We start from the raw sequence: 18,582 nt of genomic DNA on the forward strand, positions 1-18,582 counted from the left end.
AAGACTGGCTTCTGTGATGGTGGGGATATCGGGAGGAGGCCGAGATGGATCATCCACTCGGCACTTCTGGCTGAAGATGGTCGCAAACGCTTCAGCCTTGTCTTTTGCACTCACATGCTGGACTCCGCCATCATTAGGATTGGGATGTTTACAGAGCCTCCTTCTCCCGTTAGTTGTTTAATTGTCCACTGCCATTCACGGCTGGATGTGGCAGGACTGCAGAGCTTTGATCTGATCCATTGGTTGTGGAATCGCTTAGCACTGTCTATAGCACGTTGCTTCCGATTTTTAGCATGCATGTAGTCCTGAGTTGTAGCTTCACCAGGTTGGCACCTCATTTTTAGGTACGCCTGGTGCTGCTCTTGGCATGCTCTTCTACACTCCTCATTGAACCAAAGTTGCTCCCCTGGCTTGTTGGTAATGGTAGAGTGAGGAATATGTCAGGCCATGAGGTTACAGATTCTGCTGGAATACAATTCTGCTGCTGCTGATGACCCATAGCACCTCCTGGATGACCAGTTTGAGCTGCTAGATCTGTTCTGAATCTATCCCAGTTAGCACAGTGGTAGTGCCACACAACATGTTGGATGGTATCCTCAGTGCGAAGACGGGACTTCGTCTCCACGAGGACTGTGCGGTGGTCACTCCTACCAATACTGTCATGGACAAATACATTTGCAACAGGTAGATTGGTGAGGACGAGGTCAAGTAGGTTTTTCCCTCGTGTTGGTTCGCTCACCAACTGCCGCAGGCCCAGTCTTGCAGCAATGTCCTTCAGGACTTGGCCAGCTCGGTCAGTAGTGGTGCTACCGAGCCACTCTTGGTGATGGACATTGAAGTCCCCCACCCAGAGTACATTCTGTGCTCTTGCTACCCTCAGTGCTTCCTCCAAGTGGTGTTCAACATGGAGGAGGACTGATTCATCAGCTGAGGGAGGGCGGTAGGTAGTAATTAGCAGGAGGTTTCCTCACCCATGTTTGGCCTGATGCCATGAGATTTCATGGGGTCCAGAGTCAATGTTGAGGACTCCAAGGGCCACTCCCTTCTGACTGTATATAACTGTACCGCCAACTCTGGTCGGTCTGTCTTGCCGGTGGGACAGGACATACCCAGGGATGGTGATGAAGAGTCTGGGACGTTGGCTGAAAGGTATGATTCTGTGAATATGGCTATGTCAGGCTGTTGCTTGACTAGTCTGTGGGACAGCTCTCCTAATTTTGGCACAAGTCCCCAGATGTTAGTGAGGAGGACTTTGCAGGGTCGACTGGGCTTGGTTTGCCTTTGTCGTGTCCGGTGCCTAGTGGTCCGATGCCGGGTGGTCTGTCCAGTTTTATTCTTATTATTACTTTTTTTTGCGAGATTTTTACAACTGAATGGCTTGCTGGGCCATTTCAGAGGGCAATTAAGAATCAACCACATTGCTGTGAGTCTGGAGTCACATATAGGCCAGACCGGGTAAGGACGGCAGGTTTCCTTCCCTAAAGGACATTAGTGAACCAGATGGGTTTTTACGACAATCTGGTAGTTTCGTGGCCACCATTACTGATACTAGTATTTTAATTCCAGATTTTAGTTAATTAATTGAATTTAAATTCCCCAGCTGCCGTGGCGGGATTTAAACTCATGACTCCGGATTATTAGTCCAGGCCTCTGGATTACTAGTCCAGTAACATAACCATTATGCTACCGTACCCGTCCCACCCCTCTTCATCCCCTATCAGCATAACTTTCTATTCCTTTCTCCCTCATGTGTTTATTGAGCTTCTCCTTAAATGAATCTACGCTATTTGTCTCAACTACTACTTGTGGTAGCAAGTTCCACATTTTAACCACTCTCTGGGTAAAAAAGTTTCTCCTGAATTCCCTATGGGATTTATTGGTAAATCTTATATTTATGGCCCCTAGTTCTGGTCTCCCCCACAAGTGGAAACATCTTCTCTACATCTACCCTATCAAACCCTTTCGTAATTTTAAAGACCTTTATTAAGTCACCCCTTAGCCTTCTCTTTTCTAGAGAAAGGAGCCCCAGCCTGTTCAGTCTTGCCAGATAAGTATATCCTCTCAGTTCTGGTATCATCCTTGTGAGTCTTTTTTGCACCTTCTCCAGTGCCTCTATATCCTTTTTACAATATGGAGCCAGAACTGTGCGCAGCACTTTAAGAGTTGCTAAATTAGTGGTGTGCTTGACATTTTTGAGTCTCTCTGAGGCACCAAGGTCACAGACACACTTTTTTTTATGCTCACGGATCTTCTGTCTCGTGAAATTGTTCGACTGCATATTGAAAGCAACCTGAGTCGGGTCGGGAAGAAAGCAAAAATGCGGGGATTCATTCTTGTGTGAGTGGGTGTGATTATTTTCTTTGTAGATTTTAAACTGGCCCCACCAGTCAGAGTTTCCGTCTACTGAATAATTCATTGATGGGTGTAGCAGGTTCAGCGTCGTGGCTTCCCGGGAATGTTGTACAAGTCTGACGCACTGCTCGCTTGATAGCTGCAATACTGTCAGTCCCCCCAACCATTGCTGGAGGGCAGCCAATGGAGGGAGACCCACACATCACCGGTCGGTGCACTCCATTAAGATAAAAGCACTCAGTGTTTGTTGCCCGGCTATTCCACCATGGGGAAAGCATAGCCCAACCAAACTCACCTGATGTTTATGTGGAAGTTATGTTACAGTTATATAAAGCTCTGGTTAGACCTCCATCTGGAGACTGCATTTAGTTCTGGGTACTGCACCTCAGGAAGGATATGTTGGCCTTGGAGGGAGTGCAGCGCAGATTCACCAGAATGATACCGGGGCTAAAAGGGTTAAATTATGAGGACAGGTTGCATAAACTGGGCTTGTATTCCCTTGAGTATAGAAGTTTAAGCGGTGATCTAATTGAGGTGTTTAAAATGATTTAGGGAGTTGAAAGGATAGATAGAGAGAAACTATTTCCTCTGGTGGGGGAATCAAGAACAAGGGGGCATAATCTTAAAATTAGATCTCGGGCCGTTCGGAGTGATGTCAGGAAGCACTTCTTCACACAAAGGGTAGTGGAAATCTGGAACTCTCTCCCCTAACTATCTTTTGAAGCTGGGGGTCAATTGAAAATGTCAAAACTGAGATTGATAGGTTTTTGTTAGGTAAGGGTATTAAGGGATATGGAACCAAGGCGGGTAAATGGAGTTAAGATACAAATCATCCATGAATGTCGGAACAGGCCTACTCCTGTTCCTATGTAAAATTTCACACATTTTCCAATACAAGTCACTGGACAAAACTGAGATGAGGAGAAACTTCTTCACTCAGAGGGTAGTAGGTCTGTGGAATTTGCTGCCCCAGGAAGCTGTGGAAGCTACATCATTAAATAAATTTAAAACAGAAATAGACAGTTTCCTAGAAGTAAAGGGAATTAGGGGTTACGGGGAGCGGGCAGGAAATTGGACATGAATTTAGATTTGAGGTTAGGATCAGATCAGCCATGATCTTATTGAATGGCGGAGCAGGCTCGAGGGGCCGATTGGCCTACTCCTGTTCCTATTTCTTATGTTCTTATGACAGCAGTCAAGAGTGGGAACCCTGTCTGATTTCTTTCCCCCCTCCCTGAGCCAGGGAATATGAGGGCAGCGTCACTACGAGCGGTTGGACTGTCTCTGTACTGTTGGGGCGGATTCCACACTGTGGTTATTGAGAGACAACTGTACTTGTGCAACCTTGTGCCTTGCTGCATTTAATTTCCAACTGCCTAACCATCCCCAAATCCTGCCATTAGAGAACCACACGTGGGCAGGCAGCTCGAATGCTCATAACAGACAGTGGTGTCACTGGCAGTATTGCTGCTTCCCCCCCCCCCCCCCCCCCCAGAAGGGTTGCGAACACTGCCTCTTCGGACTGGGGGACTTGGAGCCTCCCTGAAACTAGCGGCATCAGATTACTAACAGCATTGTCATTGAAACCGGAGGTGTAAAGAAAGACTTGCATTGATATAGCGCCTCTCACGACCTCAGGACATCCCGAAGTGCTTTGCAGTCGATGAAGTACTTCTGACATGCATTCACTGTTGTAATGTAGGAAACGCGGCAACTAATTTGGGCGCAGCAAGGTCCCACAAACAGCAATGTGATAATGACCAGATAATGTTTTAGTGATGTTGATTGAGGGATAAATATTGATCAGGACACTGTGGATAGCTCCAACTCCCTTGCTCTTCGTCAAAATAGTGCCATGGCATCTTTTACGTCCACCTGAGAGGGCAGACGATTTAACTTCTCATCCAAAAGACGGCACCTCTGACAGCGCAGCACTCCCTCAGCACTTCACTGGAGAGTTAACCTAGGTTTTTGTGCTCAAGTCTCTGGAGTGAGACTTAAATCCACAAACTTCTGACTCAGAGGCGAGAATGCTACCCACTGAGCCACAGCTGAAGGAATTGCTCAAATGCTTCCCTTTGGACACAAGATCTGTTTATTTCAGCAGCCTTATATATCACAGGCCTTGAAATTATGCTGTGCCGTTTTAGCAAACAAACACTTTGTATGAAATTAAAGTAAACAAGGTAAACTGCAGACAAAGAACTTCCATCCAAATATGTGTAAGCATTTCTATGCTAATATCGTACAACTTAATTTTAGGGCGATTTATTTTTTACATATGGAATTGCCTTTGGCAAAACTTTCTTTTGTTTTTGGAGGGAGAGGCACCAACTGGGTCATTTTTGTCACATTGCCACTTCTATCCAATTTACATCATTAAGTCTTCTGCCTGTAGACTGATGGGAAAAAAGTTTGCCTGTAACATGATGTTGTCACCCCATCAACAATATTAAAAACTAAAGCTATATTAGTGTGGTTCTTCCTACATTACAACAGCAACTGCACTTCAGAAGGACTTCACTGGCTGTAAAGCCCTTTGGGACGTCCTGAGGTCGTGAAAGACGCTATATAAATGCTTTCTTTCTTTTTCTCTCTCTTTCTTTCCAATGCATGATGGGATGATGCCTTTACTCCAAAATGGCTGCTCTAACAGTGCTTGTGGAGTGAGTAGGGCTCCAGTTATGCCATCACTTTCGTGTTGAAAGTGATAGTGAAGCTTAGTTGGGTGCCCATACCTGCACAAAGTAATTCAGCAATAAAACTCAGGCCTCAAGTCCTGAACTGATATGCAAGTTCACTAAAGCCAAGTGGCGTGAGACCTGTTCTCCAACATGAAGTTTCACTTTGGTCTGAGTCCACTGCAGCTGCAGTATAACTCCAGTCTGTTGTGAAGTTGCCTTTGAACATACCCCTTCGACTGGGCCTTTGGTCACCTCTACTAACTTCTTTCCTAATTCCGGCTCAATGTCTATTTTCCCCTCCGCGCCCTCGGGAAGCTCCTTTGGACATTTTGCTACATTTAATGCATGATATAAGTGCAAACTGTTGTTGTTCAGTCTGAGTAGCGGTAACCCATCCCCATAAATTGGATTCCCTTAGCTTACCAAGCATACAGAACAGAAAGAAACCACAACGCACATCTAGAGTTCAGGGTGTAAGTTGTATCTGATTCCCTCTTTCCTTGTGCCTCTTGAAGCAAGCTCATTGTGTGCAGCCTCCTTTCTCGGTGTCTGGCCTGAGGGTATGACACGAGGATGTGAATCAAAGAAGCCAAAGAATTATGTCAATAAAAACACTGGAATCTTTTTGAACTTTCCAGACTCACTGTTATACTTCACGAAAAACATTGTTTTTTTTCCTCTCAATGCCATCATTCTGAGAGCATATTAACTCTTAAGGTACTTTCACATCAGAAACGTCTTGTGGGGGGGCGGGGTGGTTTTCTCCTGATATCTTGGGTTCAGCATCTCAGGCCATAGGTGCGCCTTCACTCCCTATGAACTGGAGTGCATCTTTACCTGCCCGATATCTAGATAACTTGTAGCGAGCTCAGGGGTCGAACAGAAAACCCTTGTCGCTGTATTTCATCTTAACTGGTTCTATCACATGCCGTCACATAATCTTGCTCAACTTCAGAGTAGATGGAACAACAACTTGAACATATATAGCACCTTTAATGTAGTAAAACGTCCCAAGGCATTTCGCAGGAGTGTAATTAGACAAAATTTGACACCGAGCCAAAGGAGATATGAGGACAGGTGACCAAAAGCTAGGTCAAAGAGGTAGGTTTTAAGGAGGGTCTTAAAGGAGGAGAGAGAGGTGGAGAGGTTTAGGGAGGAAATTCCAGTGCTTAGGGCCTAGACGGGTGAAGGCACGGCTGCCAATGGTGAGGCGAAGGAAGTGAGGGATGCACAAGAATTGAAGTAAGACAGAGTTCTCGGAGGGTTGTAAGACTGGAGGAGGTTAAAGAGATAGGGAGGGAATTCTCTATTAAACAATTATTTAGGTTATAAACTGCCAGATTGATTAAACAGTAAATGGATAAGTGAATAACACCAATGACACACTGTAGGTCTATGGGCTAGGCAGTTACAAGCTATCTCTACGGAGAAGGTAGAAAGTAACTGTACTAAACTTCAATGGGAACTGGAACCTGGCTCAAGATACCTGATTTAACCTGGCAGTTTGCTGCTGACCTTCCATGGGTTCTTCTCAACCTCTCCAATGGTTCAGATGGACTACTCGATTGGAAAAAGGCAGGCTAAGATATATTTTTAAAATTTGACCGAGACAGAAGAATTTAAATTTTTTATCTCTTAAACTCAAATTGAACCACTAATCAATATATTCAAACAAAACCCACGAGATTCTTGTATTTGATTTGAATGCTTTGGTCTCTCCTTTGGATATCTGTCACAGACATAAGGTCTGGTCATGGGCTATTGTGTATCAAATCAAGCTGGGGCATTTTCTGCGAGTGAACCTGGCTTTTAACTCTGTTTGTGCCATGACAGAAAAAAAAAGCCAATAAGATGATAAAAATGCTTCATCTCTGTCACACCACTGTAGTCTGCTTGTAGGAGAGTGACATAAATACACTTCTCCGCCACAATTAAACATCATGAAGACATGGGTCTCCGTGGAGACTAGCTCCCAGATTGTAAACCCTGTGAATCCATTTGTGTGAGTAGCTTTAACACTGTGGCCAATGCCCACAGTTAAAGTACTGGAATCAGTAACAAGTAGCTTACTTATAACAGCAGGAAAGTGGCATACTTTAGTCACCATGCTCCAGACTATGGAGGCCTCTAACGCAAAAGTGTGTAAAAAGGACGACCCAGGTCATTTGAAGTTAGGCAAGGGAGGTTGGCCAGGTCAAAGAACAGAATGCGATGACAACATTGCTCATGCTGAGCTGGCCCTGTGCCTCTGTGTGCTGATATCACAATGGTGCTACATGCCAAGACATTAAACAATAGAGGTGCTGAATTCAATGTATTTAATGGCCTGTAAGCTGGGCTCTAGGAACCAGCAGCAACTGTGAAGACCCATGTAAAATCCGGAAGGGGGAGTCTGTGTTAAGGGAAGGTGGACAAGGACACTTCCTCCTGGGGGCAAGCGGGAATTTGGGCAGAACGAGATCTTCCAGATTTTTTCCAGTTTTTGCTGCAGCGTAAAATGTGGGAGTGAGCAACACCTCTGTTTGTCCTCCCTTAGACGCCCATAGCCAGCTTTGGAAACACATCTGGGGGCATTCCTGGGCTAGCCTGGGGATTTCAATCAGTACATCCGATGTGCCCCAAACATCGGAGGGAGGGGACAAGGTAATCGATTCCAGAGGGAATTTAATTTACCTTATATGGTCAAAACTTTGATTCCGTGTGGGAAGAAAAGATTTCTTTTTAAATTATCGGCTTGGTAAAGGCCTTTGGTTCCCCCAGAGTGTCACCCTATCCCTCCAATTTTCCATCACTTCCTCTGACGAAGGTAGGGTTGCAACTCTCTGGGATTGTCCTGGAGTCTCCAGGGATCAAAGATTAATCTCCTGCTGCCAGCAATCCAGTACAAAAATCATTGGGGCTTTAAAAATGTGTTTTTTCATTTTCTTTGAACACTTTCATTTACTAGTAGGAGATGGGAGGGAAAATGGGCTGGGCGAGGTGGAAGGTCATCTGATGAAACCTCCAGGAACACATCCAATCAGAGATGGCGACCCTAGACAAAGGGTCTACATCTGAAACGTTAACTCATTTGTTTTCTCCACAAGATGTTGACTGACATTTTCTGTTTCAGTTCTCCAACTTTTTTTGCTTTTACTCCCTTGTTTTTATGTTAACTTCCATTTACTTTTTTCTAATAACTATAAGTCTATTTTACGTAACTTAAGCTTTTTTTAAAATATAAAGTGTAAAAGCTTTTTCCTTTCACTTCCTTGTTCCCACTGTTTCATGTCAGAGGCCGGAGTGAAAAATACTGCCACTTGATAGGCTTAAAAACAAACTCCAGCTGCTGGTTTTTCTTTTAGCCAATCAAGCCCCACAATGCTGGAGATTGACACAGCTGCATCTGCTCTAGATGGGAAGACGCTGAGATGAGTACAGTGATTGTAATGTCCAGAAATAGGGCACGCCCAGACAAACCTGTAAGCAGACTAATGGTTAAAGCACTTATACACCGTAGTTGAAGAGGGAATCTCGCCATCTGAACTCCTTTTCAAACAAAACAGATACAGAGAATTATCCTAACTCAACTTCATTTTGTTTTGTTCATTTGATTGGGTTTTTAAGAGTGACATGCAGGGAATCACCTGCTGGCTTGGAAGCGCCACTGGGCCCGAACCTGATGTGTTATGAAGACCAAAAAATATGGGGTCATGATCAACGCAACACCCACTAAAAAATACATTAAAAAGAAACATTTTTAAAACAACTCTCCTGATGGATAAAGGCACTGCCCAGAAAAACAGTAAACTATACAGCTCAGGAGGTTCTGGATTCAATTCCCATCATAGAATCTTGCAGCACAGAAGGAGGCCATTCGGCCCATTGTGCCTGTGCTGACTCCTTGAATAAGCTACCCAATTAGTTTCACTCCCCTGCTCCCTATAGCCCTGCAATTTTTTTTCCTTTTTAAGTGTATATCCAATTCCCTTTTGAAAGTTACTATTGAATCTGCTTCCACCGTCCTTTCAGGCAGTGCATTACAGATCATAACAACTCGCTTTGTAAAAAAATGTCTCCTCATCTCCCCTCTGGTTCTTTTACCAATTATCTTAAATTTGTGTCCTCTGGTTACCGACCCTCTTGCCAGTGGAAATAGTTTTTCTTATTTACTTTATCAAAACCATTCATAGTTTTGAACACCATTATTAAATCTCCCCTTAACCTTCTTTGCTCCAAGGAGAACAATCCCAGCTTCTCTATCCGCTCAACATAACTGAAGTCTCTCATCCCTGGTATCATTCTGATAAAGCTCCTCTACACCCTCTCCAAGGCCATTGTATGCATCTAAGCGGCCTACAAAGACATAAATCTTGGCCATTTCTGTACTGGAGCGTAGGCACTGTGGGATGGGAGGGCAAAGAATTAAGAAGACAAGCCGCAGCCAAATTTTGTTGGCATGGGTTATGTCCCCTCTCCTACTCTAGATGCAAGGATTTCCCCTTGCATGTCCCCAATGACTCTTTTCATGTGGTTTCATCCCCTGTATTGGACTACACTTAGTGCTTGTGAAACATTCAGCAGGGTATACCAGTGTAAAGGTTGCAAATTAAAACCCCACCATGGCAAGTGCAGAAGTTTTGAGGTCTAAATTGTCATGCATTATATTTGGACATATTTGCTGATTTGATTAAGCTGCTGATATTATAGTAATAGGCAGCATTTATATGGAGGCACAATTAAAATTTGCAGAAATTTTACACCAGAACCTTTCACTTTGATTTTAAAAAAAGTTAAAATTAATTTGATGAACAATTCTCTAGTAATTTAAGTAATGCCTCCATATTGTAAGGCACAACGATAAGTAAAACATAACTACTTGCACATTATTTTTAAAAAATTGTCTACTTTACATTTTAGAAATTGTCTGGTCCAAAATCGTAAGGACAGCAAACCTTATTTCAACGTACAAAGCTCCATTCAAATAGTTTGGAATTGTGACATTCTCAACATTTCCCTGATTTCGACATTCCTAAATGATTATTGCATTTTTTATATGACTGGATAAGGGTTTGGCTAATCGAAAGCAGGTCCGAAAATCCGCTTCAGCAACAATTACGTCATTGTAAAGTGTTGCATATTTCTGTACTTTTTGCATTAATAATAACAGAAAGCTCAGACGCTTATAGGTCCAGCTATACTTTAAGGGAAGTGAAATGTATGACCTTTCTCCCCGTTGTCCTTGCTGGGAACCGCTTAAATCTATTGCAACACCACCAAGAGCTAGTAATCATGTGACAAGGTTTCCCGCCACTGATTGGAATACTTCCCTCGTCAACCCTCGCGGTCGCCTGGCCGTCCTCTCACCCTAACCCGCTACCAGGAGTGACACCGCAAGCATCCAATCAGAACGCAAGGGAAAGGGAACGAGCCCTGCGTCTCAACCAATCCTAGGTAGGCAAAGGGCGGGGCTCGGAGTTCCCATCAAGTTCGATTGAGAGAGAGAAAAAGATTGGCCCTCGAGCGCGTGCGAGTGGAAGGGAGCGCGTGCCGCAACCTAGACTGATGAGGGTGGCTTCAGTTGATGGACAGGCCGGACAGCCAATCAAAAAGGGCAAAGCGGAAAAACCGCCCGTGTCAATCATACCGTCGGACCAATCACCGTTTCAAGAAGGCGGAGATGGGGGGGGAATTGTGTTCCCGCCCCTCTCCCAGCGAAAGTTCGGTTGAGCGGACACGGAGAGGGTTGGGAAATTGAGGTACGTCACAGCAAATTGCCCCCCTCCCGCTGTAAGTTAGGCAAGGAGGAGGATGGTGGCCGTGAGGGAGAGGATGTCAGTGACTATTTATAAAGGCCGGTGCGTCGAATGAAAAAAAAAAATAACGTGAGGAAATAATATTAAGGAGAAGGGGGGTTAAAAAAAAAAGCGCCGAGGCCCCGCCACCAAGTTTTTCCCCGATGGAATTTGAAAATGATGGCGTGAGGATCAAAGTACCGGACCGGGCCGAAGCGATAACCAACGTTAACGGCAAGGCCAACAATCTCGGCAGCAACGGTATTGTGGCCGGGTCGGTGGCCATCGTCCGCAAATCACCAGCCATTGCCTCCCCGCCGCCTTTCTTCGACATCTTGGTGAACTCGCCATCTCCACCCAGCCGTTTTTTAAATATTATGGACAATTTCTCGGATGAGAAGAATAACAACAGCAGCAACAGCGAGCCAGAGTACGAAAACCTCCCCGAGACCGCTTCCACCTCCACCCACATGATCGCCGGAGCCGTGGCCGGTGTCCTGGAGCACTGCGTGATGTACCCTATCGACTGCGTCAAGGTATCATCAGCCAGCCAACCTGAAAGGGGGAGGAGAGGAGAGGAAATAGTTGCACAGCCATCTGCATTTGAATTCATCTTTAGAAAAATAGATCAGAGTTATATACATTTGGGGCGAGTTTCACACTTAAATTGCAAACCTGAAAGGAGGGACGGGGAATAGTGTTTTTTTGGAAGAGCCACGAAACTGCAAAGCCAAAGGGAAGAGTACACATCAGCCTGGCATTTCAATTTTATTCCTCTGTCAAGATCAGTGTTACAAATATCTTTTTGGGAGTGTTTCCTCATTTAAAATGCAAATCTGAAGGAAGGAAGGAATAGCTGCGCCTCAGTATGAATTTCAGTTTTATTTCTTTGGACAGATCAGGATTTTAAAATGTTTTTTTGGGAGAGTTTTCCCCCCATTAAGTTGCAGAGTTAGGGGGATGAAGAGTAATAACTGCAGCTACACCTCTATCTGCATTTGATTTTCTTTAATGTTAAGTTATCTTTTTATGAAAGTTTCTCTCGAAAATCTCGGTTAGAATGAAGAATAGATACAACTATATGTTAATCCAGATTTCATTTTATCTTTGTGAGAAACCAGAGTTAAAAATATTTTTGAGAGACTTTCCTCATTAAATTGCAATTCTGGGCAAGGGCAACAGCTGCATGTTCTGCTTTTTATTATTTGAATTATTCTTGGAAAGGCCAGTGTACAGTTTCTTTGTGAAACTACAAATCAAAAGGGATGGGGAGAGAATGGCTGTAATTACAGATCAGTCTACATTTTGCTGTGTATTTCTGAATTATCCTTTAGGGAGAAATTCTCCTGCAAACCTGAGGGAGAAGGAACAGCAGCTACATAGCAGTCTACATTTTTTATTGTTGGTAAATCATCTTTGGAAAGACCAGAGCTAAAAAGTAATAAAAACAGAAAATGCTGGAGAAGCTCAGCAAATCAGGCAGCATCTGTGGAGACAGAAAGAGTTAATGGTTCAGGTTGAAGACCTTTCGTCAGAACTGGAAGATGTTACGAGTTAAAGTTTTTGAGCAAGTACAGAGCCAGGGAAAGGGGGGAGGGGAGGAAAGAACAAAAGGGAAGGTCTGTGATAGGGTAGATGGCACAAGTGATTAAATGACAAAAGGGATGATGGTGCAAGGCAAGGAAGGTGGTTATGGGACAGGTTAAGAAACAAAAGATTGATCAGGAGTAGCTGTAAATGGCAGCAGCAGAACCATTACCAGCACTAGCTGATCGAAGAAATGAGAGCAGTGGTTATGAACTGAAGTTATTGCCATCAATGTTGAGCCTGGAAGGTTGTAAAGGGCCTAAATGAAAGATGAGGTGCTGTTCCTCGCGATTACGTTGAGCTTCATTGGAGCAGTGTAAGAGGCTGAAGACAGAGAGGGAGGAGTAGGAGAGGGAAGGGGAATTAAAATGGCAAGCGACCCCTGATCAGGATCGCGTTTGCGGACAGAGCAGAGGTGTTCAGCAAAGCGATCACCCAATCTGGGTTTGGTCTCCCCAGTGTAGAGGAGGCCGCATTGTGTGCAGCAGATACAGTATGCTGAATTGAAAGAAGTACAAGTAAACTGCTGTTTCACCTGGAAGGAGTGTTTGGGGCCCTGGATGGTGGGAAGGGAGAGGAGCTAAAAAGTAAATTGGGAGCATTTCCCCAGTAAACCTCTTGAAGGGTTAAGGTGGGGGAGGAGAGGGAAGCAGAAATTACATGCCAACTGGCATTGTTTTAAAAGTAGCTTTGTAAAGTTGAGGCTTGTCTGAGCAAACCAGGATTTTTTGTGAGGGGGCACTGGCTTGTGGAGAAATTACTACTCAAACCTTTTAAAAAGTAATCTTTAGAAAGACAAGAGTTAGAAGGTACCATGGGAGAATTTCCCCAGAAAACTGCGGAACTTTTAGGGGAGGGAGAGCGAGCTGTAACTACGCACAAAACTACATTTTATTTAAATTAATCCACAGTTTAAAAACATCTGGAGAAAATTTATTTGCAAGTCTGTGGGGCTAAAAAGGACAACAGTACCTGTAAATTTGCATTTTTGGGAGAGTTGAGGTATTGAAACTCTTGGCTTCTAGGTTTATTTGTGGATTTCTTCATATCATACTCCAGTAGGTTAAAATCTCTCCTTCCACCTCCCCCTTGTGTTTGAATGGTTGGGGTTGGTCTAATTCTCAGTAAGTGCGCAAAGTACTTGAGATTTCAGTTATTTTAAATGGGATCTGTCGTTTCTACCTCCGCCATCAACCAAACTTGCATTTGAAGGAGAGTTTGGGAAGGGGCTGACTAGCATTCTGTATGGAGGACTCGTTTGTTTAAATTGCTCGTTTCATCTTCATTTTGGGGAAAAAGGAAAGAAATGTCTTTATAGCAGTCTTCAGCGTAGAATTGTTTTGCTATCTGTTTGCAACAGTGGGTAGAACTCACTTTTCCTATTTTCTATCTGTGTAATGAGCTGAAGTGAATTTGAAATATCTGCTATCCTGCCTGATTCCTAGTGCTGCTTTTTTTTTAGTAACCGCTAAATTAGAATGTCTGAAATTCAGTTGTGTAATATACTATTCCTAAACATTTTCAGAAAGTCCTCATTTGTAAAAGGAGATATTGGCAGCCATTTTGTTACTGAGGACAATCTTCCTACAGCAGATCATTTGAGGTTCGCACCTGCGAGTTCACACAGGGAATGTTGATGGCATGCAAGTACTGTGGGTTTGGATGGACGTTAATTGCTCAGTTCTATATCTAGTGGACTGATGTGACGAGATATGCTGAGGACGTTCTGTCCAGACAGCGCCTTTTGTACTTGAGTTATTCTACTCGCATATGCAGTGACGTTGTAATTCAACAGTTATTAAAATGGGTATTTTTGGGCTGTTTTGGAACCCACTGAGGATGCATGCTGATTCTGGTAAATACAGTTTAAATGTACAATAATTTTAGGACACTTGCTGAGGTAGGCCTGTACATTCTGTCCTTGCACTTCAAAACTCAACTATGTAGAGTTCAAAGTAGCCACTTGTCTGGCTTTTTGCAGGATGGACCTGGAAATGTTAAACAGCCTTGTTACAGTTTGAAGGGTATAATAATCTCTGAGGGGGAGAATTCACTCCCTTCCCCTCCAATTGAAGTGCAGTGAAGGCATAGGCCAATTAACCCTTGCTTGATTTGCCTGCATTTCACTTTGAAGATGTTCTGTGCTGAGCGTTTGTTTTAAGTGGTTATGCAAACGTGCCAAGGCTGAGCACAAATATACTGAGATAAGAAAAATGTGGGAGTACCTGACCCAGAAACACATCAGCAGGTTTGTATGAACCAAGCAAGAACTTGCAAAAAAAAAATATAATTGTGAATATTGTAGCAGAAATTAGCTTGATTGTGAATAATTGTGCTGCCTGTGTGCATCTGATATAGCATTCTCCCATGTTGGGGGGGAGCGGGGGTAGTGAATACCCTGCTTTGTGTGGCATGTAAAATAAGCAACCATCGAAACATAATGCCATGCTGGGAGAAGCTGTTTCCTCAATGAACTCTCCTGGTCTCTTCATGTTTAAAATTGGTGATCTTGTGTGCAAAATGATAGTGGTATGGGCACAGTGGTGTTGGAACTTTTAAGGTGCAGGATGATGTGCATATTTCTTCAAAGTACTATTAGTTATTAGAAGACAGATGTCTTCACTAATCACAAGGTGTGTGTGTGTGTGGCATTTCCTCTGTTACTTCCCAAAAGTCAGTCAACTACCCAAAGGAAAATCGTGCAGAAAAAGCTAATTAGTCTACATTAACAGAAATAATGTAAATCAACAAGTACTTTTCTAGACACCGGGATTGCAACTCGGATATGTATAACTGGGCACCAGACACCCAATAATCTGATGACCTTGTGGATCTCCTTGCGTGCAATCAGTTTGAAAACCTACGACTGTAGGACAAATTAGTGCGGATGTTGAATTTAATTTGTTGATATTGGTATTGAATTGTATTACAGTAGTTTAAATCTGTACATAGTTTTCTGTATGAACTCTACAGGTGCCAACCAGTGTTGTAATGTAATTGCCTGACGAGTGGACGTAAGAGATTTCCTTTGCACTTTTCGAAGAAGAGCATGCGAGTTCTCTCCAGTGTCCCGATCAATATTTATCCCTCGACCAACATCACTAAAACAGATTATCTGATCATTATTACATTGCTGTTTGTGGGACTTCGTTGTGTGTAAATTGGCTGCCGTGCTTCCTACATTACGACAGTGACTACGTTTGAAAAGTACTTCATTAGCTGTAGAACACTTTGGGATGTCCGGAGGTCATGAAAGGCGCTGAACCTTGGGCAGAGGAAGAAAAGGAGAAAATGGGAATGTGGGTGTAAAGGGAGGTTTAATTGCTGTTGCTCTTGGCCTTGTAAAGACTTTTCTGTAGGTAACCATGCAAGTCAAAATAGTTTTATAGTTTTTAAGAGTGTGTGTGTGTGTGTGTGTGTGTGACCTTCTTAGGCAGTTGTGACGTAGTGACTTGTGCCATGAGATTCATCGTGACTTGCAGTTTTCTAATACCCCAGGATGTTGGCTGTCTCATTCAATATGCTACTATGTAATGCTAGCTAGTATGGGCTTGTTAATCCTGGTAAAACCATAAGTATATCAGAGTGAGGATGGAGTGATTGTAAAAAGTGCTGACCTGAGAGCAGAAATACTAGTTTGCAGCAATGCTTGGGAAGAGGAAGCAGAGATTTGCATCTCTTTTACATTGTGCAACTGCCTCCATTGATCAATTTCCATTATGTGGAATTCACTCAGTTTATACCAGTGTGGATTCAGAAAAAGTTAATGTGACTTTAGAACAACAAAAATTTGTTTGCAGCCGTACCATTTTGGATGCAAGCCTTCCCCAATGTCAGTAACAGTCCATACAGCCAGCAATAATAAAATAGCATTATTAAATCTGGGCAGATTCTTCAGTGCTGCACGGAGGCTGCTATTCTTTGGTTGAAATGTTAAAAATGGAGGTTCAACTAGTATGCTTATATAAATGTTAAAGATCCCATGGTGCATTCTGTCCTGATCAATATTTTTCTCAATTGGTGCTATGAAAAAAGTAGGTTTAACTAGTACTGTAATTCATCTCACTGATTTTTGAGAGTCCTTGCTGTGCAGAAAATGGCTGCTGTGATGACCTGCAAAGCAAAAGTGACTGCACTTTCACTAAACCCTCGAACATTTTGAGATCTGATGTAAGGTGCTATCTAAATGTAAGTTTGTTTCTGCTATGTAGTATACAGTTCATTATAATTTTTAAATGCTTTTATGGCAAAAGAACCAGAGGCGACATGAGGAAAACAATTTTTACGCAGCGAGTTGTTATGATCTGGAATGCACTGCCTGAAAAGATGGTGGAAGCAGAGTTAATAGTAACTTTCAAAAGGGAATTGGATAAATACTTGAAGGGAAAAAGTTGCAGGGAAGTGGGTCTTGGATAGCACCTTCAAAGAGCAGGCACAAACAAACATAATGGGCCGAATGTCCTCCTTCTGTGCTGTATCATTCTATGATTCTCTTATCTCCCTGCACTCACCCTTGCTTCAGTTCAACATTATTGATTGAGTGGAGGTTTGCTGTAGTACAGTCACTGAGAAATGCAAATGTAGCAAGGAATAACTCATTCCACTTTTCATTTCTACCTTCTAGCCTGGATGAGAACAAAAGTTTGCTGAATGGGGTATTTCATTTTTATATTTCAAGATTCACTCTTCCTGGAGATTGCAGCACTAGGGGAGTGGGTGGGTTGATGGTGCACCTCGTTTACAATATGTATGGATGACAAAGTTGGTCCTGTCGTCTTTTGTTTGTATACTCTATATTCTGACTGCAACTCTGAACGTGTCACTTAGTTCTGTTCCTTTTATAACTAACAAATGATCGTTCTGTGACAGGTTATACAGTCTAAATATTACTGTAACTTAGGATTAGTATTTAAAGTTTATGCTAGATGTTTATGGCAAAACTTTAGGATTTCATTGTGTAAGAAAAATATTTAATATCACCTGGACTACCTAAAACAATAATAGTACCAGGAGAATACATATATTGCTGATTTGGAGTGCAATCAGCAGTAATCACCCCAGGTTGTGCCACCTAGCAGGTGAAAGGGGCACAGTAAATGCTGGCTTTTAATTTTACTAAAATTTTACTAAAAAAGCATGTACCGTATAAAGGGTCCACTTTCACTCCTGCCTTCAAAGCAGATGCAAAAAGTTGCAAGAGCCTTTTTAGCTGGATGTGTATGATAATTGATGAGTTTCAGATTGTGTGGCAATTTGTCTGTTCTTGCTTAGATTAGGTGAAGTTTACTGCTGTTTAAAGATTAAAAGGAGCATTTGCCAGGGTATCTGGAGTCATTTTTAAGTTGTGATACTTGTTTGCATGATTATTTTCTCCCATCTATTGCTTACCAGCTTGTCTTATTTTACCTTTTAAAACGTTTGTTATTAATGCGTGACTTCATGGACATGATGGGCAAGACCCCCCCTGATCTTGTGTGAGCAAGTTGCAGAAGTCATCTTTAGAAAGCTGTAGTTTATAGCAAAATTCCTTACTTTTTCTAAGTATTTGGTATTAATACATAGCAATGACACGATTGTTTTATATATGGAGGGTATATTCTGCACATTTATTTTCCAAGCAGACTTTTCTTGCAAAATTTTGTACTTCTATACTGTGATACAAAGCCTTCACTATTGTGATGTAACTGCATATTAAGGCAAAACATTGATTGTGTAGAGTCTTTATTGAGCAGAGTGCACTCTCTCTCCTAGAACCAATATATTGAATTTTCATTACATTGGTCTGGAGGGTACATTTACCATCCCCACCAACCCCACTGATTTCCTTGGTAATGAGCAACAAAGTTGGGTACAATCACCATCTTGCATTCTGGGAGAGGAATATAAAATACAGAATTTCATTATCTGGTAACAAAAGGCTTTCATCTCTCCAAAGGGTTGGCTATCTGGGAAGAAGTGCCTGGTTGACCCTTGCTATGAGGATGAAAAAATTCGGAATGAACTGGTCTTCTGTGCAATAAGCCATTGTTTGAAGACTGGAATTTCCTTTCAAATGAACAGTTTAGATATATACAAAGCCTGACTTCTGATTTAGTGCAGCACGTTGCTTCCACCATGTATAGTATTCGTGTTTTTATTTTGCCAATTTTCTGACCAGGAAAAGTTTTCTCAATTTTTCTCCCTTT

The 18,582-nt window shown here is 42.7% G+C and overlaps 1 protein-coding gene across 1 annotated transcript in view; it reads left to right on the top strand.

Moving 5' to 3' along the window:
- The first annotated feature begins 10,720 nt into the window (after nucleotides 1-10,720).
- The window catches only part of slc25a28 (solute carrier family 25 member 28), a 46,119-nt gene continuing 38,257 nt past the window's right edge, over nucleotides 10,721-18,582 (top strand). The window contains exon 1 of the mRNA XM_068002052.1: nucleotides 10,721-11,346. Coding sequence (XP_067858153.1) covers nucleotides 10,975-11,346 — 372 coding nt within the window. The 5' untranslated portion in view covers nucleotides 10,721-10,974. The remainder of the gene's footprint in view (nucleotides 11,347-18,582) is intronic.

Source organism: Heptranchias perlo, chromosome 21 (assembly GCF_035084215.1).
Source record: "Heptranchias perlo isolate sHepPer1 chromosome 21, sHepPer1.hap1, whole genome shotgun sequence".
NCBI classification, from domain to species: Eukaryota; Metazoa; Chordata; class Chondrichthyes; order Hexanchiformes; family Hexanchidae; genus Heptranchias; species Heptranchias perlo.